This window comes from Vanellus vanellus (genome assembly GCF_965231255.1).
Source record: "Vanellus vanellus genome assembly, chromosome: 15".
Lineage (NCBI taxonomy): Eukaryota > Metazoa > Chordata > Aves > Charadriiformes > Charadriidae > Vanellus > Vanellus vanellus.
Genome location: NC_138920.1, coordinates 3230550 through 3255115, shown reverse-complemented (window position 1 = coordinate 3255115; position 24566 = coordinate 3230550). Strand labels below are relative to the sequence as shown.

Below are 24566 nucleotides of genomic sequence, written 5' to 3'. Positions count from 1 at the left end.
CGATGCCAAAGCATCCCCGCTGTTTCTGGAAAGATGAAAATCAAACTGATGTCTTTGGACGGCTGTAATTTTTGCTGCAGAAACGTGAGCGGGCGGCCTGATAGGCAGCCAGATTGGCTTTCATTTCACACCCTTCCCACCCCTGTCCTTTGCCATCCCCGTCCCGTGGTCCTCAGAGGTGAAGCCTGGGCTCAGGGGCTGCCCATGAAATACCCCAGGCAAGAAACTTGGAGGATCACCCGCCTTGCGGCGGGTTGGAGTGGCTTCCAGCTGAACCTGGCTGCTGGCGTAGTGATTCCCAAGCTAACAGTGACACCTCCTGTTTGCACAAAAATTCAGCTCCGAGCCCCGCGGGTAAAACGCGCAGGCTGGCAGAGGAGTGCGGGTATCAGATAGGAGCACGCGGGCTGCTTCGCCGCTTAAATCGCTTCCTTTGCATCCGGAAAACTCAAGTCCTCTTCCATCTGCGAGTGCGGATCCGCGGGGACCGGGCTGTCCTTGTGCTGGGAGGTGCTCAGCGGGGGAAAGCCCGGAAAGGTGGGCTCCAGCAAAGGCACTGAATGCAAACTGCTTTAAAAAGAGCAGTCCTTTGACTTGTAATGAAGTTTAGAGAGGTAAAAGCTGTCCTGTAATAGCATTAAAGCTTTTACTGAGATGTAAAATTCATTTCAATCTTGTTTTGTCCCCCAAAAGCTTACACCCAGACTGTCAGATAAATAGGTTTCCAGTTTTGCGCTGGCTGCCACGTTCCCCTCCCCAGCACACAGGGGGTCTCTGGAGGTGGGATGCCCCCAGCTGCGACTGGCAAAAGTTGAGGAGCCAGTTCCCTGGCTCCAGGCTTGCTGGGACATCTATCCCCCCACACACTTTTTGTACAACTCCAGCAATTCCCTTCCCACTTTCCTGACTCCTGCTTTCTTTCTTCAGGTGTTCAAGATGTCATTGAAGGTGCAGACGAGTAACATCACGAACAAGAATGACCCCAAGTCCATCAACTCCAGAGTCTTCATTGGCAATCTCAACACAGCCGTGGTCAAGAAGTCCGATGTGGAGACCATTTTCTCCAAGTATGGCCGCGTGGTGGGCTGCTCCGTTCACAAGGGCTATGCCTTCGTACAGTACTCCAACGAGAGGCACGCGCGGGCCGCCGTCCTGGGCGAGAACGGGCGGGTGCTTGCTGGCCAGACGCTGGGTGAGTCTTTTCTTCAGCCATTTGGGGTCCAGGTCCAACACGGGTTGATTGCTGCCTTGGGGATGGTCAAGGAATGGCCAGTCCAAGGTCGAACGGGGACATCAAACTGCAGGTCAGGGTCCGATGATGGTGAGCAGGTCACACACAAGCAAGAGAGGTTGTTGAGGCCCCATCCTTGGAGATGTTTAAGGCCAGGCTGGACGTGGCCTTGGGCAACCTGGGCTGGTGGGAGGTGTCCCTGCCTATGGCAGGAGGGTTGGAACTCGATGATCTTCAAGGTCCCTTCCAACCCAAACCGTTCTATGATTCTATGGCTGAGCAGGTCCACAGTGACAAGGCAGGTCTGAAGCCAGGCTGGGAAGTCAGCCCGTGGGTCGGGATCAGCAGGGTCCACGGCCAGGCACAGGCATGGCTGTGCCAGAGCTGGAGACCAGCGCTCCTACCACACAGCTCCGGTAGGGGCTGAAGGCTCTCTGGTCCCGTGTGGGGGTCAGAAATGAGGCCGGTCGTGGTCATCCAGACATATTAATACCCTCAGGGCTGTGATATCATGGCCCAAAAAGTCAACGTTATGGGCTGCGATGATAGAAGCTAAAACACAGTTCTGAATCATCCCACGTTCTTGTCCTTGATCTGGTGGGGGAGAACAAGGGTGGGAAAAGGCATTGTCTGGTTCCCTTTCTGGACCAGACCTTACCCTTGGCATGGCAAGAGAGGCGGTAGTCCATCTCAGGCTAGCTCAGAGGGACTTGAGCCGGCTGGTGTTAAATGAGAGAACTGCCCCCGACACGCGACGGTCTCTCCTCTGCACTGCTGTGGGATAAGAAATAGCAAACAAAACCATCCCAGCTGCTCCCAGCTGCATCCTGATTTTGCAGATTGCTCTGAAGTGTCGCATGCTGAGAAGCTCTTGTCACCAGCTCCAAGCTGAGAATTGGAACTGAAGACAGTATTTTTAATGAAAAATCATTATTTCCAAACCTGCCGCAGGCGGTGGGCGGTGGGCACCCAGGAAGGTGTTTTCCAGCCCATTCCCACCCAGCTCCTGGCACAGCAGTCGGAAATAAAGCGTTGCATGCTACACCTGATCTTTAAGACAGTGTGCTGTTTCCATCCGTGGTTTATTCAAATACCACCATCTTCTCTTCACTTCTCTCACGGTGCAGAGAGCGGAGCTGCAGAGCGAGGTGACGCGCGGTGCGCCGGGGCTGCTTCCAGCCCGGGCATTGCCCACGTGAGCGGAGCCGGGAGATAGGACGAAAAGGGCTTTGGGGAGCCAAGGAGCTCATTGCGATGCTCTGGACAGACGCGGGAGAGGCAGCTAAGAGACGGGCATCACTTTGCCCACTGAGCTGAAGAGAGAGATGAAAGGTTTACCGTGATAGGAACCTCTTACTCTCCTCTCAGTGCTGGTCCCAGAGGTCTGGCGTGCCGACAAAAGGACTGTATGTAACTGGGAGTCCTATGCACGTACTGGACGAGGTGCAACTTCGGTTCCCTTCCATCTGCCGTCCCTTCACGCGCCAGTCTCACCATGGAGCCTCAGCAGGCTTTCCATTGCTGTTCACGGACCAGGATAAACACGGGGACGCTCCCCTTTCGGGAGAATCCTGCAGAGAACAACGTGGTTAGAAAACGTCTTTGCACAAAACAAGGTGGAAAGCCCACCCCCAAAAAAAGAGGAGGTGACGACCACACAGGAACGTGGAAAAGAGGGACAAGATGGGACATGGCAGACGCGTTGCTGAAGAGACTCCCCGTGCTCCTGTTCATGGGTAGGGTTTTGGGGGGGTTGGTAAATGGTTGGTGATGGTAAAGCTTCCCTCCCCGGGCGGGCAGCAGGAAGGTAGGCTGCTTTCTGCCCTGGCAGCTCCAGCCAGTAACTTCAGCAGAGCACAACCACGCCATCCTGCAGAAGAGCTGCAAACCACGACGGCCGGGCAAATGGCTGCCTTCGGCGTTGGCAGGAGCTCACGGGGAATCACCGCCGGCTCAAGGCAGTGCCCAGTGTAGGGGTGAAGTACCCCCAACCTGCTCAGGGGCAGCAGCTTGTCCACAGGGCAAAGCCACCCGTCCCCAGTGCCAGCGGGTGGTCCCTCAGCAGGACAGCATCCCTGTCCGAGTCCAGAGCACTGCAAGCCTTTGCTGTAATGACCCGGCCGCAGCAGCCCCGCGTGGCGCGGTTCGAGTGAAACTGCCTTTCCTGCCTCAGCCGTTCAGATGGGAAAGAGAATTTGCATCAACACTTACGAAATGTTGTGGGAAAGCATCGCAGTTTTGCGTGTGCTGTGCCTGACTGGTCTGAGCGGGCATGTGGTCGAAGGATCTCCTATCTCCCCCAGCGCGCGGCAAGGCTCTTGCAACTCCTTCTAACAGGTCGCAGAAAAGCAGGTCCTGGCAGAAACCATTAAGTCGATGACTCGGGCTCTCGGTGGTACCTGCTGGCAGGACGAGCTGGCTGCGCTGGCGTGGGACAGCCGCACGTGCCGGTGGCAGCAGGAGGGTTCAGCCCTCCGCCTGCTCCCGAGTGCCAATGGTGATTTGCAGGTAACGTTTTCCAGCACATACCAGAATGAACGCGCAAAGCATCGGCATCTTTCTAGCTCTCGTCTCCCAGCTAAGGTCAGCTCTCAAGCTAAGCGGTCTAATAGCATTTCTTCCATTTTTTTCTTTTTTTCTTCTTCCTTTGTCACCAGATACGCAAACAATCAAACTTGCATTTTAACTGATCAGCGAGATACTGAATGCATCACAGAACGGAGGTGTTTGAAACCACGGCTGTAGCCCATCACGTGCTGGGACATGAACTGCTCAGCCGGGCAGGTCCTGGAAACCTCTGTGCTTTCTCCGGAGGCTCCCAGATGCCCCGGTCACCGTGGGAGGCACTTACCATTCCGGTGAGGGAGCCCTGCACTGGAAGCTGGATCCACACCGTAACCTGCCTTGTTGGCTAGATGTAGCACGACCTCCCCATTTAGTGCGGGCAAAGGTGCCGGGATATGCGCAGGAGGGATAATACCGCCTTGGGGTGGGCGGATGGATTCAGCGACGGGAGTCGGAATGGGAATGAGGTGCAGAATGTGTCCAGGCTGATGTGCGTGCTGAGCTCTTGTTGCTCCTTGTTCATTCTCAAGGGGATCCTGAGGGATCTGACTGCTCATCATCGCTATAGGTTGCAAGTATAAATTTCCTGCCCTGTCTGCGTGCACCGATGAAGGCTCCGCAGTACTATTTCTAGCAGTGCATACCAGCAAATTGAGCTAATTGTTGTCATTATCCACCACTGGGCTTTCATCGCATCTCCCTTGAAGGGTGTTAATCAGCGTGGTGCTGTCATTAGCTCTCCGTTTTGCAAGAGAAGTGACTGGCAGCTGGCAAGATGCACCCTGACAGCGAAAAGGGTTCACACCAAGGGGACTGCGGCTGAGCGGGGCTGTGTGCTGGGATGCCCCAAGGAAGCGTTTATCCCTCTCTTCCCAATGCCAGAAGCATTGTGTCACTCAACAGACTCAGAAAGGCGACCGCATGCGTAATGTTCTTGGTGCAGTTGTCCAGGGACCTGTCCTACACGTCCTTCCTGGCGTTCAGCCTCCACACTCTTCTGCGTCCCCCCGAGCTGCTGCATGTTGGAGGATGGAGGGGGAGAGGCAGCAAAGAAACCACACACTCTGATCTCAATGTGCCTCCAGAGGAACATTCAATGAAACGGCTGAGCGACACCCTAATACCACATTCGTTACGCAAGCTTAGAAACAGGCTAAGCTTCAGCTCCGGCTTCAGTAGGAATGATATCTCTGGCTAGACCCTAAAAGGCAGTCCGGGGAATGGCATATCAAGACCTTTGGGCGGTGGGAGCGTGTCCATGTCCCACGTGTGCAGCCTGTACTCCTCCTGCTCAGGTTGTTTCAGCAGTGCCGCCGTTTTCTTGCGCTCCTGAAGATGATTTTCTTGGTTAGTAACGAAGTCAGCACGCTGTTCACTTTGGGTCACTTTGCAAGCTCTTTATCTTGATGAGCAGACCAGCCTGGCCACCTTTCTCTATAAAGTCTTCATGTGGCATGAAAAGAGCAACAATTCGTAAGCTTAAACCTGCTGAGTTTCATGGCATATCCTGTGAGTCCTGAAGACGTGAGAACTTTAATACCTCAGTTTGTGGTCACAGATCCATGAACCCTGAGCCCCAGATGGAGACCTTCAAGTCCACCTGCACCTCAGAGGCTGTAATTCATGCCACCAGCTCAGCACGAGGACCTGTCCCAATGCTGTGGGGCGGCCCGTGTCCAGCCCAGTGCAAACGGGGCTTTTGGTCTACGTAAGGAAATCCTGTCTTGCTTGGCTCAGATGTGGCATGCCCAGAGGTCTGACGTCTACTTAGACAGAAAGGACCTGAAGAACAGAAAAGCTGGAAAAGCTTTTCTCCAGGAAAACTGGAGAGGGACTTTTTACAAGGGCATGTAGTGATAGGATGAGGGGGAAACTGGAAGAGGGGAGATTTAGATTAGATATCAGGAAGAAATTTTTCCCTGTGAGGGTGGTGAGCCCCTGGCGCAGGTCGCCCAGAGAAGCTGTGGCTGCCCCATCCCTGGAGGTGTTCAAGGCCAGGTTGGATGGGGCTTGGAGCAACCTGGGCTGGGGGGAGGTGGCCCTGCCCAGGGCAGGGGGGGTGGAACTGGATGGTCTTCAAGGTTCCTTCCAACCCAAACCATTGTATGATTCTATGAACAGAAAAAGTTGAGGGCTGATGGGAGAAGCCAGCAGGGAATCTGCTCACTCCTGGACCAAGAAACAAAGAGGAGGTGAGGCCTCCTGCTCCCAGTAGCTCACCTCTCTGCGGTCCCGGGGCCACACTCGGTGTCAGATTGCCAGGCTCTCGGCAGCCTCCGTGAAATTGGCTGTATCGCTTTATTCTCACGTCAAAAGCACGTTTGACACCGAGGCCGAGGCGAGAAATGTCCTCGGCGGATTAGGAGAGCTCATTCTCACCTCCCCTGGTAGAAGATGCTCTGCCGAGAAGATTGGCCGGGGTGGCCACAGGCGTGTTCCCGCACCCCGTGCAGCTTTTAACGCAGCCCGATCCGCCGTGCTGCCCGGCTGCCTCGTGCTCAGCGCTCATTTTTATTCTAGAAGGAGCAAGGGATAAATTGTGAGCGGTTCGCAGCATGCAGCGGTTTTATATATTGTCCGTGCCTTCTCATAACGGCACCGAGTTCTCCTGAGAAGCCTCTCCTGAATTTGTGTGCGTGGGTTAGACCGTGCACGGGGCATTCAGAAATCAAATGGTTAGTGGCTTTGTAAAGGAAAAGGAAGAGGCTTGCCAAGTGCAAGAACATCTTTTCCTTCTTGTGGAGGTCCAGCGGGGCCCCAGACGTGCTAAAAGCAGGTGGAAATGCAGTGGGAGGTGTGGAGGAGTTTGTTTCTGCTGATGGTACGGCTGTGCGCAGCCTGCCTTGCTCCGTGGTCGGGTACGGCTGCCGGTGAGCGTGGCCGTGCCATGCCCTGTCACTGCTGCGTGTCCGTTCATTGCAGATATCAACATGGCTGGGGAACCTAAACCCAACAGACCCAAAGGGCTGAAGAGAGCAGCCTCCGCGTTGTACAGGTAGGTCTCCACCATGCCACCTTCCCACCGCGAGGTCTCCGGGCTGGTGTTCGCCTTCCGGCTGGGGCTGATCTTCCCACCCCGCAGGCTGCTGCCCTCAGCTCCCCGGTCCCTACCCCAGGGCAGCCCTGGGCCACCAGTGCCACGTTCAGATCTTCTCCTCCCGTGGGCTTCTTGGCCTTTGCAACGCCCCTCAGTGGTAGACTTCAGGGAGGAGAGCCAGCAAGACCTGAGGTTGGCCAGCACACATGGTGCTGGGGAGCTCTGCCTGGACGTGGTCCAACCTGTGAATGATGTTGGACCTGGAGATGGTTGGAGAAAGGCAGGCGGTACCTGCTTTAACCCCATCAGAAGTCTTGAAAGAGGTCTAAGAGGAACGCTGCCCTCCATCCCAGCTCCTCCAGCTGGGGAGTAGGAATGGGGCACACGTTGGGTCTTGGAGGAGAACAGGGAACAGAGATAATTTAGGAAAAAACACTGGAGAAAAGGGCAAGAGACAAATGACAGGGAAGGGGAGAGAAGAAAGGAAGAAAGCGGGAAGCTCTTGGGGCAACAAATGGGGGTGGAAGAGGTGGGAAGCCCCAGAGGAACCTGTACGGCGGAGCAGTGACCAAGGGATCAAGGGAACTGGAGGGACAAGTGGGACATGGAGTAGGTCTGTGGGAAATGTGGGGTATTGCAGATGTCAGAGAGAGCCTTCAATGCCACTGTTGCCTGTTCCAGAGACTTTCTCAAGGTTTTCACAAGAAGTAAAAGATTTTCATTTAAGCCCCAGAGTCTGGAGTCATGGGAATATGGGAGGAACTCATTAAATTCTTGCTCCTGAGGTTGCAGAAGGGAAAACTTGAAAAGGTATTTGGAAGAGCACCCTGCAGGTTTCAAGAACCCCAAAACAAATAACAGGATCCCAAAATGGGATTTTTTACGCCGGTCTTATGGTACAGAGACTGGGGCACTGAGTCAGGATTTGGAAGGTGTGATGTTGGGAAGAAAAGACTTAAATCAGTATCAGGGTTATAGGTGGGTGTCGTAAAAAGGGAAACCATGAGAGAACTGTAGATTTTTCTACAAAAAGGAAAAAAAGTGAGAGGGATGAAAAGAAATGAAAAACCTATGATTGAGACTCAGCCATGCGGTCCAACACCGGTGTGCTGCGAAATGGCACACCTCGGTGGTGGCAACGCTCTTCTGGCATAGGCAAACCCAGCAGAGCTTCCGCAGCCCTCCCACCACCACCCCCAAGGCGCCCGTTGAGACCTTCCCCGAGTCTCTCAGCTGAGCTCTTCCTTTGCAGCTTTCACCAGGCAAATTTTCCCTCCCGGTTTGGCCCTTCACCGGAACTCGGCCCTCTGGATTCACAGGGGACACCGGTCCAGGGGAAGTAGACTCTGTGCGTTCCCCAGGCTGATGTACGGAAATAGAGATGACACAAATCTTTCCATTTAGCTGCGCGTACGCTACTTACGTGGTGCTGGTAGCCATAATGTAAATCAATTCATTCCATACATCTCACAGTAAAGGGCGTTTCATTTACTCTTCGTCCGTGCGTTGACCGCTAATCCATTTCTGGTGGAATGACCAATATTTCAGACTTCCAGGCTGCCATGTAGATGAAAAGAGAGCGAACGCGAGATGTTTGCTTCCTCCCACCGATATGGCTACGCTAAAATATGGGCCAGAGAACTACACCGCTCCGAGCTTCGGCAGTATTTCATCCCAGATTGGTGACAGATTTAAACTTTGCCATCTGGAGGAGCAGAACTTAGGCTATCTCACGGAAAGCGGGGAAGCCGGGTTTGCAGTGAGCCGTGGTTATAGCTTCCCTAACCGTCGTAAATTTTCCTAAATGTTAGACTTCAAAAATCACAGCGCTGTAATTTATAGAAATGCTGCGTTAAACACAGAAGATTATTTTTTCAAAGGTTGGGTTTTACTTTGCCTCATTCCAAGTCTGTAGGAGACGGAAGGGGAAGGGGAAGGGGAAGGGGAAGGGGAAGGGGAAGGGGAAGGGGAAGGGGAAGGGGAAGGGGAAGGGGAAGGGGAAGGGGAAGGGGAAGGGGAAGGGGAAGGGGAAGGGGAAGGGGAAGGGGAAGGGGAAGGGGAAGGGAAGGGAAGGGAAGGGAAGGGAAAGGAAGGGAAGGGAAGGGAAGGGAAGGGAAGGGAAGGGAAGGGAAGGGAAGGGAAGGGAAGGGAAGGGAAGGGAAGGGAAGGGAAGGGAAGGGAAGGGAAGGGAAGGGAAGGGAAGGGAAGGGAAGGGAAGGGAAGGGAAGGGAAGGGGAAAGGGAAGGGGAAAAGGGAAAGGGAAAGGGAATCTCATTTTGAACGTAGAGGAGACAACAATCTTGACAGTCTTACCTGACCCACCAGCCCAGGGCGGGTATATGGGTGTCTAATAGAAATCCTTTGGGCTGCAGCCTCCCACCTACCTCCGACAGGTAAAACACACACCCAGGTTCATGCTGTCATAAATTTTCTCAGGTCTCTCCACAAGAGCAACCTTCAGTTAGTGTAACTCCTTGCTGTCATCACTGCCCTCTCCCAATCTCTCCAGTTCTTCAGGCCCTCCCTCCCTCCCTCCCTCCGCCTCTGGCTTTTGCCAGAACATCCCTTTGCAGCAGGGAGGTCCCCTGGGTTCTCCAGCCTGGCACCCCGGCCACCGCTGCTGAACGGGGACGGCACGGAGACCCTGCAAACGAGTTAGTGAGGACGGCTGGAAAATGCACTTGGATTTTGACCATGTCCCCCATTCACACGCTGTGTTTCAAAACCTTTTGCCTTCTGGCAATCCTTTTTTTTTTTTCCTGCGTAGCCAGGATTTCCTGGGGCATTTGGGTGCCAGCGGATCCTGATGTGCTGCGAGTCGGCTGCTCGTCGCCCCGGGTGGGGAAGTGACAGTGGCTCTGCCCCAGGGCAGTGGGGTCTGCCGGTGCTGCACTTGACCTTTGGAGGCACAAATCTCTGCCCTTCCCTGTAATGCCGGTGCTGACGTTGCTCTGTAGCCAAAAGGACGGTGAGGACAACCTAAGCAAGAGTGCAAGAGCAGCCGAGGGTCTGGCTGCTCGGTGGCCCAAGGAACCGTCTCCAAAATGGTGACAGACGCAAGCCACCGCTGACTTTATTTTCACAGTCTGCAGGTGCAAGCAGATGACGTCCCTCCAGCTCAGCTGGCTTTCGCATCCCTTGTTGTGCCCATTATGATCCCAGCAGAAAGGCGCTGGCAACCCGTCTCCAAACAGATCTGCTCCCACCTCTCCGCAGTGGTGCTGGGAGCAGTGACACCCCGGCGAGCCCTGCTGCCAAACCCACAGGCGCGGGGATCAGAAGCCCCCCCGGGAGGTCAGCGGTGGTACCCAACCCAGCAGAGCCAGCAGGGATGTGCTCGCCGTCCCAGCCTCCGCAGCCCCGGCGTCTTGGAAATGCCGGGCTCCCTTCCCACGTTTCTCTCCCGGCTTCCCGCTACCTTGGCTCTTTGCAGGAGGAGGGAATCTCACACCAGATACACAGCATCTTACCGGCTCACTGATCAATGCCGGATTTTTCCAAGTAGCTTTCCAGCGGGTATCATTCCGACTGCTGCAATAAACGAAGGTTGTGCAATTAGCAGAAGGATGCGAGCTGAGCACAACGCGGCACTGGTGATTATCGGTGCGGGGCTGTCGGCCTCTAATTAAGAGCACAGCCGCTCAAACGTACGCTTGCTGCTCAGGTATCTGCTCAGAAACGGCACCGCAAACGTAAAGGCAGCACATACAAACAATTGCCCTTCAGTTAGGAATATTTGGATTTTGAACCTTTGTGAGTCAGGAATAGGTGTTATTTAATTTCTAAAGAAAAAACAAAGCAGAAGGTGGTGGAAGCATCGTGTTAACTTGACACAGCCTTACAGCCTTCAGCTGCCTCTCACCTCGGGTTGTCCCTGCTTTATTTTTAAAGGGCGCGATGTCACCGACGGATTGAAAAACGGCAAAAATTATTCCTGTACATAAAGGAAGCCCTGCCAGGTCGCTGAAAAATGATCCGTCAGTCTCAGGAAGGTTTATCCTACGTGCAGTGAAATTTTCAGGCACACGACGGCCAGATAAATCACCCGCGTTAAGTCACCCACTTTTTTTACTACCTTTTCTTCTGCATTCATGTTGGAATACTTGCTTTTTGTTCAACGCCTGACTTCCAAGGGTGCTGGTAAAAGCATCCAGCCAGCACCCGTCTGTTAAGCCATGACCTGACTGGCGTGTTACAGCGGGGTCATACACTCACAGACTTCCAAAAATCCCTCGTTTCAGCCCGCTGCCTTCCTTGGGGGCTGACTCATGGTTAGCAGGGATTGCGGGCGGTACTGCCAGAGGCGGAGATGAGAATATTTGCCATCCCACACTGCACTGAGTCTAAGGTTCCGTTCGTCTCACGTGAGTTCAGCCCTCTCTGCTGTCAAGGCTTTTATGTGGTGTGCTCCTCCGGACTCCCTTTACGCTTGCTGGATAAAAGCACGGTTCCTCACCTGACGGTATTTTAGATGTCTGCCTTTGGATGTGATGTACCGTGACCTGGAACTGCCTCTTTTCCTCCCGGCTTGGCTTTTCTCTCTTTACATTCCCAGTGTCTGAAGCGAAGTGAGATGAATCCCACTGGTTTGGGGAAGTCAGGACCAGCTTCCCAAGGATAATTATGCCCCTAATTCCTTTTGGAATGGGTGGAAGTGTCTCCAATCCCCCGAGGATTCAGAGCCAGGGCAGGAGTAATCCCCCCACACACACACCTTTGCTTTACACCCACAAATATTAGGAGATGCTCTTGGACCCACTGCCCTGAAGATCAAGCCAGTAGTGATTTCCACCAGAAAAACACAAGGCTGCCCAGTTTTGCTCGCACGTTCCCTACTGCAAATAGCATTTATAGTGTTTATTAGCCACTTCATATACCAAACCTCTGGTTTGACTAGTTTTGAAAAAGACTTAGGACTTCACCTGAGGTTTTAGGCTTCTCCATCCTTCTCTGGTCCAAGCCTGGTTGGACCTACAGGTACTTGAGGCTGGGCTTCATCCTGTTGCTGCTGGAGCCGAGCCCAGGAGTGAGGCGGAGGAGCCTGAACGCTGCAGGGAAGGGTCAGTGATGCAGGTGAAGCCCCTTCGGGACTTCATTCCTTGTTCCTAGATGCATGGCTTTGCCTGGGACAGCTCTGACAGCGGCAGGGCTGTGCCCATGCGATGGTGTTGGAGATGGAGCTCCAGCGAGCCAGCCGTGTGCTGAGCCCACAGTGTCCACAGCTCTACCGCCGGGGCTGCCACCAGGGAGCGAAGGCTTGGAAGAAAAGCCGGCTGAGAGCAGGATCCTGAATAGAGCGAGAAGAAGGGAGCACGGGCGTTATAAAATTTTACCAAATGCCCCCGAGCTTTGTGTTGTTTACAAGGAAATTGTCTAAAGCTGCCTCATGGTCTCCGAGCCACACCGAGCTTCCCAGCAAGAGGAACAGCCCACGGAGGGAGGTTTTGCCGCGAATAAAGACACTGCGTCATTCCACTTGGGGTCCTCGAGCCACAGGGAGATGCCACTGTCTTCTCTTGCCTGTGGCTACGGAGAGCATTGGCTCACGGAATCATGGAGTTTCAGAGTTGGAGGGGACCTCTAGAGATCATCCAGCCCCACTCCCCTGCTAAAGCAGGATTGCCCAGAGCACATCACTCAGGACTGCATCCAGGCGGGTCTTGAAAACCTCCAGAGAAGGGGACTCCCCCCCCTCCCTGGGCAGCCTGTGCCAGTGCTCTGTCACCCGCACCGTAAAGAAGTGTTTCCGTGTATTTGAACGGAACTTCCTATGTTCCAACTTGTGCCCACTGCCCCTCGTCCTGTCACTGGGAACCATTGAAAAGAGCCTGGCTCCATCCTCCTTCAACCCACCCTTTAGATACTTGTACGCCATAATAAGGTCTCCCCTCAGCCTTCTCTTCTCCAGGCTAAAGAGTCCCAGCGCTCTCAGCCTTTCCTCATCAGGGAGATGCTCCAAGCCCTTAATCATCTTAGTTGCCCTTCACTGGACTCGCTCCAGCAGTTCCCTGTCCGTCTTGAACTGGGGAGCCCAGAACTGGACACAGTACTCCAGTTGTGGCCTCACCAGTGCAGAGCAGAGGGGGAGAATGACCTCCTTCAACCTACTGGCCACACTCTTCCCCAGGGCATTGCTGGAGCTAGCCAGAACCACTTCACCAGAGCCTGTCAAGATTGACAAATACTACAAAATTGCAGCAATTTCATTTAAGTTGCATTTAAGGGAAGGGAAAAAAAAAAAAAAGAGAGGGGGGAGTCAGACAGCATAGAAGAATCCCAGTTCAATTTTCCCTTTCAAATGACTTTCTATTTTGAGCACCTTCTGTGTTTATTGGATCCAAATAGAACTGGAGTCAAACATCCTTGGTGATCAAACTAGATTGGCGGGCCGAGGCGAGCTGTTTTCTCGGAGATTTTCTTTATTTCCAGGTTTCATCCCAGGTCAGAATGAAAATCAAGTTACCAGTCATGAAAACCTCCATGAAAACACATTTCTTCGTCCCGTACTGCCCATCTCCTCAGCCGTACGAAGAGGCTGGTTGTATTCCAGCAGGAGCTGCCGTGGTGGGAATTACCTTTCCCTTTCCGTTCAGAAAAGCGCAACAGGGAATAAACACGGCTCACGCAGGGGTTGGGACAGAAGGCTGCGGGAGCTTCAGTTCTCCCCTGTGAACCCAGCAGAAACGTTGTCTACGAGTCAGGTCAGAGGGGGAGGCCGCCGAGGCTGAGAAGACGTTGAAATTGGTCTGTGCTGTGACTTGTCAGCAAAACGGCTATTTGAATTCGGAAGGCTTATGGTGATAACACCTCCACGGTCACATCTCCCCCAACCCACCCCGCCGGTGCTGCTTACTGGGCAGCGAGACGCTGCGTTCGGCGTCCTGACCGGCCCTGGGTGACATGGGCAGCGGCTGCTCAGAGACAAGGCCCGGCTTTGTTAAAACACCTCCTCGCTTGAAATCACCGTGGCGCTGCATGATGGTGGCAGCAAACCCCAAAAGAGGCGGTAGGAGCAAATGCCGTCTTGTCGTCCTTAACCCCTTGCACCAACTCTCTTTGGCCCCAGAGGAGCGCTGGTGTCTCCAACCATCCAAAGGTGCTTCGGGTTTCTCCTCGAGGCATAGGCTGAGGCTCCGCATGCTGCCACAGGCTTCTGGGGAACCCACGGAGCAGCCCAGGAGCATGGAAAAAAAAAAAACATTTAAGAAACCAGTTACTGAAGCTAAACGCTAGGGGGGAAGCCCAGTGCCAGCGTAGGCAGGACAGGCGTCCTGGGTCAAGCCTGGAATTTCTGGTCTGAACAACGTTTCCCATCGGCCGGCCTGGCCGGCCACGCGGTCTCCTTGTCCCTTGTTGCCTACGATGTAGGACACCAAATTTACTCTCAGCTACCTGCTTGAGCGCTCATCCTTCCCCCTCCCCATCGCCCAGTTTCTCCTGGCTCGGGATCCTTCCTTCTCCCCATCACTCTTTGTTTCTTCCCATTAGATTCTCTTTTTTTTTTTTTTTTTTTTTAATAAGCCGCTTCCAACGGTTTCACTATGCGGGACTGACTCTTTGCTTTCACGGGCTGCAACAACCGTTCTCTTTGTTCAGAGCAGAGAGCGGGGAACGCCAGAGTAACTTCTTATTTAACCAGCATCCATTCAGCCAGCAGCACACACGGGACGCCGCCGCTGCCTTTAGCTGGGGGTGACCGGTACGCTCAGAGCGTGCCGGGGCATCGGGCGGCACCAGAGCGGGGCTCGTCTCTGAAGAGCTGTGATTGCCCGCTGTAACCACCGGCTTGTGTTGCCTTGTGAAGAACCAGCGGCAGCAAGAGTGTTACCGGGTCCCCAGGGAGGGAGAAATGAATCGCTCCAACTTTGGGGTTAAAATGCAGTCCGAGCTTAAGAAGACAGGACGGGGGCAATGTCTCGCTGCGAGGAGAGGCATTTAATCATCTTCGATAGCGAAGATGTTAAATTAATAAGTATCACCTTCTTCCTGACTTCTTCCCAACAATTATATATGCTATGAAAAAAAAAAAAATAATCATCCGAGGGTGGTGGCAGGGCAGTGCCCTCCTGACACGGTCCCGGTCCCGCCGTACAGAAGGCAGAGGGCGGGATGTCAGCAGTGCCATGAGGACATTTGTAGGTTTTAATACACCCGCGCATCTTCTTGCTCCGCTTTGAGATGCCCGGGTTAACACTCTGCCACCAACATCACCCTGTCCAGGGCATTCAGCCTCCCCCAAATCTCTCTCCCAGGCTCAGCCCACCTCCCTGCAGACCCTCGCAGCCTGTGCACGTCCTGCCAGGTGGAAGTTCAGGGGGTCCCCTAAGGAGGGGGAATAAATAGAGGACCTGGGAGGCTCAGCAGGCGATGAGGGAGTAATAATAATAAATTGCCAGCGCTCGTTAACCCGTGCCCTCCTGACTCTGTCTCTGCAGTGGCTACGACTTCGACTATGACTATTACAGAGACGACTTCTACGACAGGTGAGCAGGGGAGGCGTCAGCCAAAGGGCTTTTCTATGGGACAGGATCTTCCCTGCGGCGCGGCTCTGCCGTGGGGTGCAGGGTGGTCCAGCCCAGCGCGGTGGGGTGGGATGGTCAGGCTGTGCCCCGGCTCACCACCGGCCCTGCTTGGGTTTGTGGCATCTGATCGGCATCACGGCAGGGCTGGGGGTGCTGCGGGGCCGCTTCAGCCTCCCCCCATCCCTCCTCCCCCGCTCCAGGCTCTTCGAGTACCGGGGCCGGGTCTCTCCGGTGCCCAGGGTGGTTCCCGTGAAGCGGCCGCGGGTCACCATCCCCCTGGTCCGGCGCGTGAAGGCGACGCTCCCCGTCAAGCTCTTCGCCAGATCGGCTGCCATCGCCAACAGCTCGGCCAAGTTGAAGTGTGAGTGTGCGCGTGGGGTGCAGCGGGACGATGCGGAGACCGGTGGACGCGTGGACCTCCTGTCCCCAGGCGTTCCCCCATGGGGCCAGACGCTCCGAGGAAAAAAAAACTTAAAAAAAACCCAAAACATCTGGAAACAACAGCCCAAACCTCTCAGGAGCCCACAGGCTGCGAACACAGCAGGGGAAGGTGCCAGAGCCTGGCAGCCGCCTCCACAACATGCCTGGACAACGGACACACGGGCTTTTTTGGGTGCATACGACCACCCACAGCCCCTGCCGGTGCCGTAAGAGGCAGGAGGGCAGCGAGGGCTGGCGGCGGGCACCATGCTGCTCCGTGCAAAGCCGCCCTCTCCTCGCCTGCCCACCAAGCCCCTGCTGCTGCAGGATGCCCTGAGCATCACTCACCGCGGCTCCTTCCAGCGTAGACAAGCCCAGATGCAGCGAGGTGTGACCGTTACCGCACGTTGACCCCTAGGGTGCAAGGAGAATGTTCCTGGTGAGGGGTTTCTAGTTGATTTTTTACCCTGCTCAGTGAGGTGACCTGGGCAGAGGGGTGAGGTGGGCGCCTCCAGTGCTCTGCAGGGCACTAAATGTCTTTTTTTCCTTCCTTCCTTCCTCCAAGTGAAGTGCAGCGAGCTGCAAACAATCAAAACTGAGCTGACACAGATCAAATCCAACATCGACGCTCTCCTGGGCCGGCTGGAGCAGATCGCTGAAGAACAGAAGCTGTCCGCAGGTCAGTTGGGTGCACGCGGGTGCTGCGGGGCTGGTCCGGAACGGGCAGAGGGTGCAGGGAAGCGCCCTGCGGAGCTGGCCTTGAAACCATCGCGGCTTAGAACATCCTCTGGGGCTGTGACGGTGAAGTGTTGACCCCCAGGTTCCAGGGGGGAAATCACAGGCCAAAATTGCCTGCCAAAATTCCCCAAATTATGGAATTGGGTTTTAAAATTGGGGGGGGGGGGGGGGGGGGGGGGTGTCATACATTTTCTATTTTTTTAGTTTGCCTTTTTTTCTATTATTCTGTTCCTACTTTATTCTATGCCTATTCCTATTCTATTCTATTCCTATTCTATTCTGTTCTGTTCTATTCTATTCCTATTTCTTTTCTTCTCTTTTCTTTTCTTTTCTGTTCTATTCTATTCTAGTCCAATTTCCATTCCATTCCATTCCTATTCTATTCTATTCTATTCTATTCTATTCTATTCTATTCTAATTCTATTCTATTCCTATTTCCATTCCATTCCTATTCCTATTCCATTCCTATTCTCTTCTATTCTATTCTAATTCTATTCTGTTCCTATTTCCATTCCATTCCTATTCTATTCCTATTTCTATTTCTATCCTATCCTATTCCTATTCCGTTTCCACTCTATTCCTATTCCATTTCCACTCTATTCCTATTCCATTTCTATTCTATATTATTCTATTCTACTCTATTCTATTCTACTCCATTCCATTCCATTCCATTCCATTCCATTCCATTCCATTCCATTCCATTCCATTCCTATTCCTATTCCTATTCCATTCCTATTATGTTACTGTTCTATTCCTTATTCTGTTCTATTCTATTCTATTCTATTCTATTCTATTCTATTCTATTCTATTCTATTCTATCTGCCTCCCACACATTCTGGAGGGATGCAGAATGATGACCTGCTCTGCCCTGTCCAGGGCTGCTTTCAGGCAGCTTCCTCAAAACCAGCAAAACTTCCCATTGCAGAAAACCCCCTAGATTCGTTATTTACCGCCCAACTGAATTTGGGGGCCCACTGGATTAGCATCATTAGGCTCCAGACATTGCGCCCCCCCCAGCCCCTGATCCTGGTGGCTCGGCTCTTGCTCTCACAGAGGTACGGAAGAAGGCAGATGGCAGCAAAAGCGAAATCTCGCAGGAAGACACAGCATCAGAGGCGGAGGTCAACACGGAGGAGCCACTGAACGGGGACGAGGGTGAGGAAGAGGGTCTCGCACGGGATGAGTGTGAAGAAGAACTGGTAAGAGAGTTTGGGTAATACCTCCCCCCAGCCAAAGGAGTTCAGTAGTGGACCACAGTTTTACTGGAAATTACTAAAGCCCCAGAAAAATAGGTTTTGTTTTCTCCAAAGAAACTGTTGTATTTAAATGCCATGATTGTTCACAGTTTGTTGTTTCAAACCGTTCTGCTGCTTGCAAAAGCATTGACCCAGCAAATGCATGTGGAGGTGCTGAGGAAACATGGTTGGCTCTCGAAATTCAGACCACATTTGTTCTTGATTTCACAACCAATAATTAATGGTTAAAACAAATCATTCTGTTCCCAAGTAACTCTCAAATGGATTGAAACATATGGCAAAGACAGGCCGTGTTATACTAACTGCGCTTTCCTAACAGCATGCATCTGCAGCGCCCTCCCGCCTAGATGGACACCAAATGGCATACACTGAGTTAGAATCACTGAATCACAGACTCTCCTAGACTGGAAAAGACCTGTGAGATCATTGAGTCCAACCATAAACCTCATACCGCCAAGCCCACCACTAAACCACGTCCCTCAGCATTATGTCTACACGACCCTTAAGTACCTCCAGGGATGGGCACGCCACCACTGCCCTGGGTAACGCGTTCCAATGCCTGGTGACCCTCTCAGTAAATTCCTCCGAATATCCAATCTAAACTTCCCCCAGCACAACTTGAAGCCATTTCCTCCTGTTCTATCCCGTTACTGCACAGAACAGGTCGACCCCCACCTCTCTGCAACCTCCTTTCACACAGTTGTAGAGAGCGAGAAGGTCTCCCCTCAGCCTCCTTTTCTCCAGGCTGAACACCCCCAGTTCCCTCAGCCGCTCCTCAGAAGACATGTGCTCCAGACTCCTCACCACCTTCATTGCCCTTCTGTGGACACGCTCCAGCGCCTCAATGTCCTTCTTGTGGTGAGGGGCCCAAACCAGAACTCAAGATGCAGCCTCACCAGTGCCGAGGACAGGGGTAAAATCACCTCCCTGGTCCTACTGGCTACACTAGTCCTGATGCAGGCCAGGATGCTGGTGGCCTTCTTGGCCACTTGGGCACACTGCTGGCCCATGTTCTGCCGGCCATCAGTCACCACCCCCACGTCCCTCTCTGCTGAGCACCTTTCCAGCCACTCCTCCCCAAGCCTGTAGCACTGGTGGGGGTTGTTGTTGCCAAAGTGTAAGACCTGGCATGTGGCCTTAGTGAAACTCCTACACTTTGCCTTGGCCCATCCATCTCCTCTGTCTAAATCCCTCTGCAGAGCCTCCCTACCCTCAGGCAGATCAACACTCCCACCCAGCTTGGTGTCCTCTGCAAAGTGACTGAGGGTGCACTCCATCCCCTCATCCCGATCACTGAGGAAGATGTTAAACAGGACTGGCCCCAGTACCGAGCCCTGGGGGACACCACTCGTGACCAGACACCAACTGCAATGAACTCCATTCACCACCACTCTCTGGGCCCGGCCTTCCAGCCAGGGTTTTACCCAGCAAAGCGTATGCCCATCCGAGCCGTGAGGAGCCCGTTTCTCCAGGGGAATGCTGGGGGAAACGGTGTCAAAGGCTTTACTGAAGTCCAGATAGACAACACCCACAGCTTTTCCCTCATCCACTGAGCAGGTGACCACGTTGTGGCTCCCACTGAGCAAATTCTGTGCCTAAAAAGCATCTGGATGGGAGCCCTGTTCTTGGGTACTCTGATGGTGAGGGTAGCACAGGGCGCTGCCGCAGCACTGTCATTTATCCCAAATTAAGACTCCTCTGAGAATAGGATCAGCTCCAGACGCAGGTAACAGGGTGCTGGGGTGGAAGGACAGCCCTGCTTGCTGCCCCTACCGCAGGACCACAGCCCTGGGAAGCTGGGCTGGCTGGCACGGCTCTCCCGCGGAGGCTTGGGACACGTCGGGGCATCCTCTGAGCCCGTACTGTGTCCCCTGCAACAGCTCTGCCACTTCCCCACCCCTGCACAGGTGGCAGCAGAAGTGAGGATGAAGGTCAGCATCCCTTTCTTCCTCCTCACCCCCCTCATCGCTGGGGTGACCGCACCACATGTTGCACATGTGTGGCACTCTTCTTATGGCTAAAAAAGCTCCTCTAACTCAAAACATTTCCCAGATTGTTTGTAGTCTTCTACTCTGCCCCACCTTAGTCATGATGGATGAGGGATCTGAACGGGGTCTTCCATCTGTCTGGAGCCTCATAGCCAAGTCCATGACTCCTGCTAAATCTAAGAAGAGATGATTAAGAGGAGAGAAGACATCATACAGATGCTATAAAGAAGAAAGGCAAAAGCTGACCTCCATCTCGATGTCAAATAGGATAAGGAAGGCCAGGTTTGAATTTCATCAAGGGGAACAGATGGTAGAAATTAGGAGGCAACTTGGTGATGCTAATGATGATGATAAATCAGAACGGGCCATTCTTGTGCTTCAAGGCAGGTGTCCTTGAAGATGACCTAGATGCCTTAGCCTCCGGAGCAGTCTCCCATGGGATTTTGCCAAGCAGATCCCTGAACAATCCAAAATCTGCTCTCTTAAGTTCAGGGATTTGATTCTGCTCTTTATTTGGGTCACTTCTCTTGAGGTACTCAACTTCACAGTCTCAGCCAAGACTTCTCAACCATCTTCACATCTTTGACCAGCTCTTCCTTGGTCATCAGTGGCAGTCCAGAAGGACGTCTCCCCTACTCAGCTGATCAATGAGCTGTGTCAAGAAATTGTTCTTGACACCCTCCTGAAATCTCCTGTGTTGCTTGCACCCATCCCTGCTGCCCTCCCACCAGATGCTGGGGTGGCTGAAGTCCCCCAGGAGTACGAGGGACTGCGATCAGGAGGCTTCCTCCAGCCATCCAGAGGAGACTTCGTACCAGGGGGTCTGTAGCAGATGTCTGCCACGTTGTCACCCGCATTGGTCTGTCCCCTGACCCTCACCCACGAGCTCTCAGCTGACTCATCACCTGTTCCAAGGCAGATCCCTGTGCGTCTGGGCTATTCCTTTGCCCAGAGCACGCGTCACCTCACCTGGCTTTGCTGAAGAGCCTGTTCCCAGGGCGCTACCTGTTCTGGGATTGCAGAGAAGGAGCCTTTGTTCTGTTGCCAGAAGTCACAAGCCCACAGATGTCCCTCTCTTGGGACTCTCCATCCACAGCTCCTTCGAGCGCAGACTCCAGCTGTCCCTTCTTCGTGCGTTGCTGTCCTCAGGCTTTTCCCCCGTAGGGTCTCTGCAAGGACCCCGTTGGTCTCCCTGATTGTAAAAATCTTTTTATCTCCCCCCCGTGCCCTTTAAACTAGGCTGCTGCCACCCAGGTTGGGACTGGGCTCCCTTGCCTTTCCTTTCGGGTTACCCGGCATCCCCTGCAGACATCTCCTGCATCCGTTTCCATCTGGGAAATATTCACCGCAAAAATTGGCCTATGCAGGAGATGATAAAAAAACTGCTGCACCTAATTCTTTTAATGGTACCGCATCGCAGAGCGCCTCCAGGAGGGGGACTTTCACGTGCTGTGATTTCAAAGCCACCGTTGCCTGAGGAGTGGTTCAGCACGTTGGCACTATTATTGTGGCCTTTGGAGCGATGAATATTATGAACGTTATCACTCTGGGTGGTGAGTTCTGCTGCAAACTGGGACCAGTTTCTCTGTTTGACGGCAGAGTCGTGATATCGTGCGTGATTTGCCACTGCGGACGGACTGCACCGTAGCATCATCGGGCAGTTCCAGGAACGCAGGAATGCCTGTTCCCTGGTGTGGGCTGTTCCTAGGTCCCAAATTAACTTCTCAAAGTGCTACAACAAGGCACGAGCACATGCAGTAAACGTGAAAGTGCTGAGCAGGGACTTAAGCTGGCAACGCAGAAATCGGGCATCCCGTCTCCGCATGGCCACTCAAGACCTTTCCCGGGACACACTCACCGGAGGTACTGGCTCTGGTGTAGCCCAGATGTGACACCTGACTTCACATGAGGGAAGGTGGGCTTAATTTCATCCCAGTCCCTTCAAGGTTCAGCAGGAGCCAAACTTCAGAGTCCAAGAGGGAATCGCACGTCCCGGGTCTGTTTGGCAGAGCCCTTCCAGAGTAAGGAGCCGGGGGGGGGTGGTTGGGTTTGCCCGGGGCTGTGTCTGCCAGAAACCACAGCCGCGGCGCCCGCTGGTCACACCAGGGGTGTTGGTGTGGCTCCTCCACCAGACCGCGCAACCTGCCGGCGGTGGCAGCGTGCGAGCGCTCCCACACCACGCTACCAGCGGGTCACCGCACGTGAGGTGTCCCGGTGTCCCAGGCAGGGCGGGAGGGACACGGGGTGACTCACTGTTTCCGGTTCCCTCTTTCCCCTCCAGGAGAACAGCCATTACACAGACGTGGAGGATGCCAGGCTACAGTAACCAGGTACAGCTCACACACAAAGCTTTCGTTCCGTGCACGTTGGGGTGGGGACTTGCTGCTTCAGAAGATGCTCTTTTCCACTGATCCGCCGCGTTTTCCTCACACCGAGCCTGGCTGCTCAGCTGGGTCACCGCTCAGCCCCTCGCTCCCTTCCCTAAATCACGCATCTTTGAGGTTCAAAGGCAACGACGTACCTTTTTTTTCCTGCCCTTCTCTCCTCGCAGCCCGTTCACAACAGCAGTGAGCAACAGTGTGAGGAAAGCACGAGCCTAAACCCCGTCCTGGCACGTTGAGCAAGACAAGCTGAATGGAAGTGCTGCTGTCATCTCTGCCTGGCATTCAAAAGGAGAAACGTGGCCCGACATCTTCCACCCATCTGTAAAGCAAAGGCAAAGCCAAACTCATCATCCCAGTGAATCCCCACTACCCCGTGCAACGGAGTCGGAGCTCTGCGGGCAGCAGAGGCGGGAGCCAGACCCTGCACGATCCATAACCATCGCTGACTGGAGACCGGGAGAGCGGTTGCGTCACCAAATGAGTCGGAGATGTTATAGAGCTTTTTGTAGGAGAGGAGGGAGAACAAAGCCTAACCCAATAATGGCGTTTCCCCCCCCCCCCAGTGCTAGGTGAGAGCCAGAGCATTTGCTAACTGGGGGAGAAGTACTGTCTCAGTTTGGACAATTTGCGTTCTCACGCTAAAGGTCGTGTTGAGGAAGCGGGCGTGGGGTGAGCTGTCCTCCCACCACGGTCACCTCCTGTCGTGTCTCTTTCGCCCCATGAGCTGCCGCGGGTGCACCACCACTTCCAGGTGGAAAGGAGCCGGTGGCGGTGCACGTGCTGTGCTCTTTGCAGCCGCTTGGATGGAGGGGAGAGGGGAAAGGAACCTGCCTGCGGGAGAGCGAGTGATCCCAAGCGGGAGAAACAAAGCATCCGCCATCTTCAGTGGTTTGGTCTCCTCGTTCTCCACCGGGAAACCGCTACGTAAAGGCTCAGCGCGTCTCTGCAGAGTGAGGGGGTGCAAGCCTGTGTGGATGAGAGCCTTTTCTTGGCCCAGCTGCTCCCTGGAAGGGATGTAATCCACCCGCTTCTCCAGCCCGGCGCCAGAGACATCAGCCCCTTCCCCGGCGTGCTGACATCTCCTCTCGCCCCGGGGTCTTCACACCGACCCGCCGCGCTGGAGAGCGGCACGACAGCTCCTGCTCCCGACCGCGAAGGCTGTGCTCCATCACCGAAGGCTGTGCTCCATCACCGGTCTGAGGGGTCTGCACGGTGTGACAGCGTGCCCGAGCCTAACGAGACTGCTAACGGTGACTACCCCAAGCACGACACGTGCGGGCAGGATGGCACCTCCCCAAATTCCAGCTGCTTTCGACCCGTCCTGCGAGCAGAGGGCCGCAGCAGCCAGCACGCAGCTTGGCGGGGGAACCCCCTCACCCCACAGCACCCCAAGAGGTCTCTCCACCTCTCTCTTCTTGTTCGTTCCTCCTTCGTGGGCTTACCCAGTTTTCCTGAGTTTAAGGGTAGGTGGGACTGAAACTCACGCAGCACTTTATTCACATCAGATGTGTCCCCCGTTCCCCTCAAAAACACACACACACACGTGTCAGTGCTTTGAACGGTGTCCACAGCTTCTCCTTGGTCAAACCCTCCCATAAAACGCGTGACAACCCCCTCCTCCCCCCACCCCAGGTCATGTAGAGCGCTCTGAAAGGGGACTCCTGCCCTCTGCTCCAGCGCTCAAAGCCAGACCTCATCCACGGCGTCTCTCTTGGAAGGGTGAAGGGGAAAACGGGTCCCGGGGAGGCCGCGCTTCCCTCCCCTGAGGGCCATCCTGGAGCAAGCATGGCTCTTGAAGCACAATGTTTTCTTTGCGTTTTTCTTAGTTTCAAATAATTCACGAGGGATTAAAGGGATAACCGTGCTTTCCCCTACCTTTTTCCGGTTCCTGTACAATTTACCCGTTGTGTTGTACTGAGCCGTTGTAGAGCTGTTTGCTTTGAGAGATGAGCTGCCGTTTTTGCCACGAACTGACTGTGATGCTGATGGTTGGGAGAAAGGTGACCTTGTACATACAATCCTGTATAATAAAAGAAAGAAATCTAATTTGCTCTTGCTTTCTTCTCTCTTTGTCATGCACGCGCACACACTTTTTTTCCGCTCTTTCAGACAAGTCATCTTTCCCATTCTGAGCTTCAGCTCTGCCCACAGGATTCGCTTTCCCCTACACGAGGTACGTCCCACTGGGCTGAGCGAAACCTCTGGGTTCAGGGGCGCTCTGGGACTTTCCCTCTGGTGGACTGGGAGCTCCATTTGATGCAGGGGACAAACCCAGGCCTGTAATCTCTGGACTTTGCACTGGTCCAGCTTGTAACAGACTGGGAAAATGGGGCCGCCGTTCCAGTTTGCACAAGCCAACGCTGCTAATAAATGCTCCTTAAGCACACCACCGTTGGCCGTCTCCCCGGTCCCTTCCTCAGCAGAG

The 24566-nt window shown here is 54.1% G+C and overlaps 1 protein-coding gene across 1 annotated transcript in view; it reads left to right on the top strand.

The window, feature by feature from the left end:
* The window catches only part of RALY (RALY heterogeneous nuclear ribonucleoprotein), a 151294-nt gene extending 127107 nt beyond the window's left edge, over nucleotides 1-24187 (top strand). Inside the window, exons 3-10 of the mRNA XM_082491044.1 lie at nucleotides 928-1192; nucleotides 6719-6791; nucleotides 15269-15316; nucleotides 15556-15716; nucleotides 16341-16454; nucleotides 17567-17712; nucleotides 22039-22087; nucleotides 22309-24187. Coding sequence (XP_082347170.1) covers nucleotides 937-1192; nucleotides 6719-6791; nucleotides 15269-15316; nucleotides 15556-15716; nucleotides 16341-16454; nucleotides 17567-17712; nucleotides 22039-22083 — 843 coding nt within the window. The 5' untranslated portion in view covers nucleotides 928-936 and the 3' untranslated portion in view covers nucleotides 22084-22087; nucleotides 22309-24187. The remainder of the gene's footprint in view (nucleotides 1-927; nucleotides 1193-6718; nucleotides 6792-15268; nucleotides 15317-15555; nucleotides 15717-16340; nucleotides 16455-17566; nucleotides 17713-22038; nucleotides 22088-22308) is intronic.
* The last annotated feature ends 379 nt before the right edge of the window (nucleotides 24188-24566 follow it).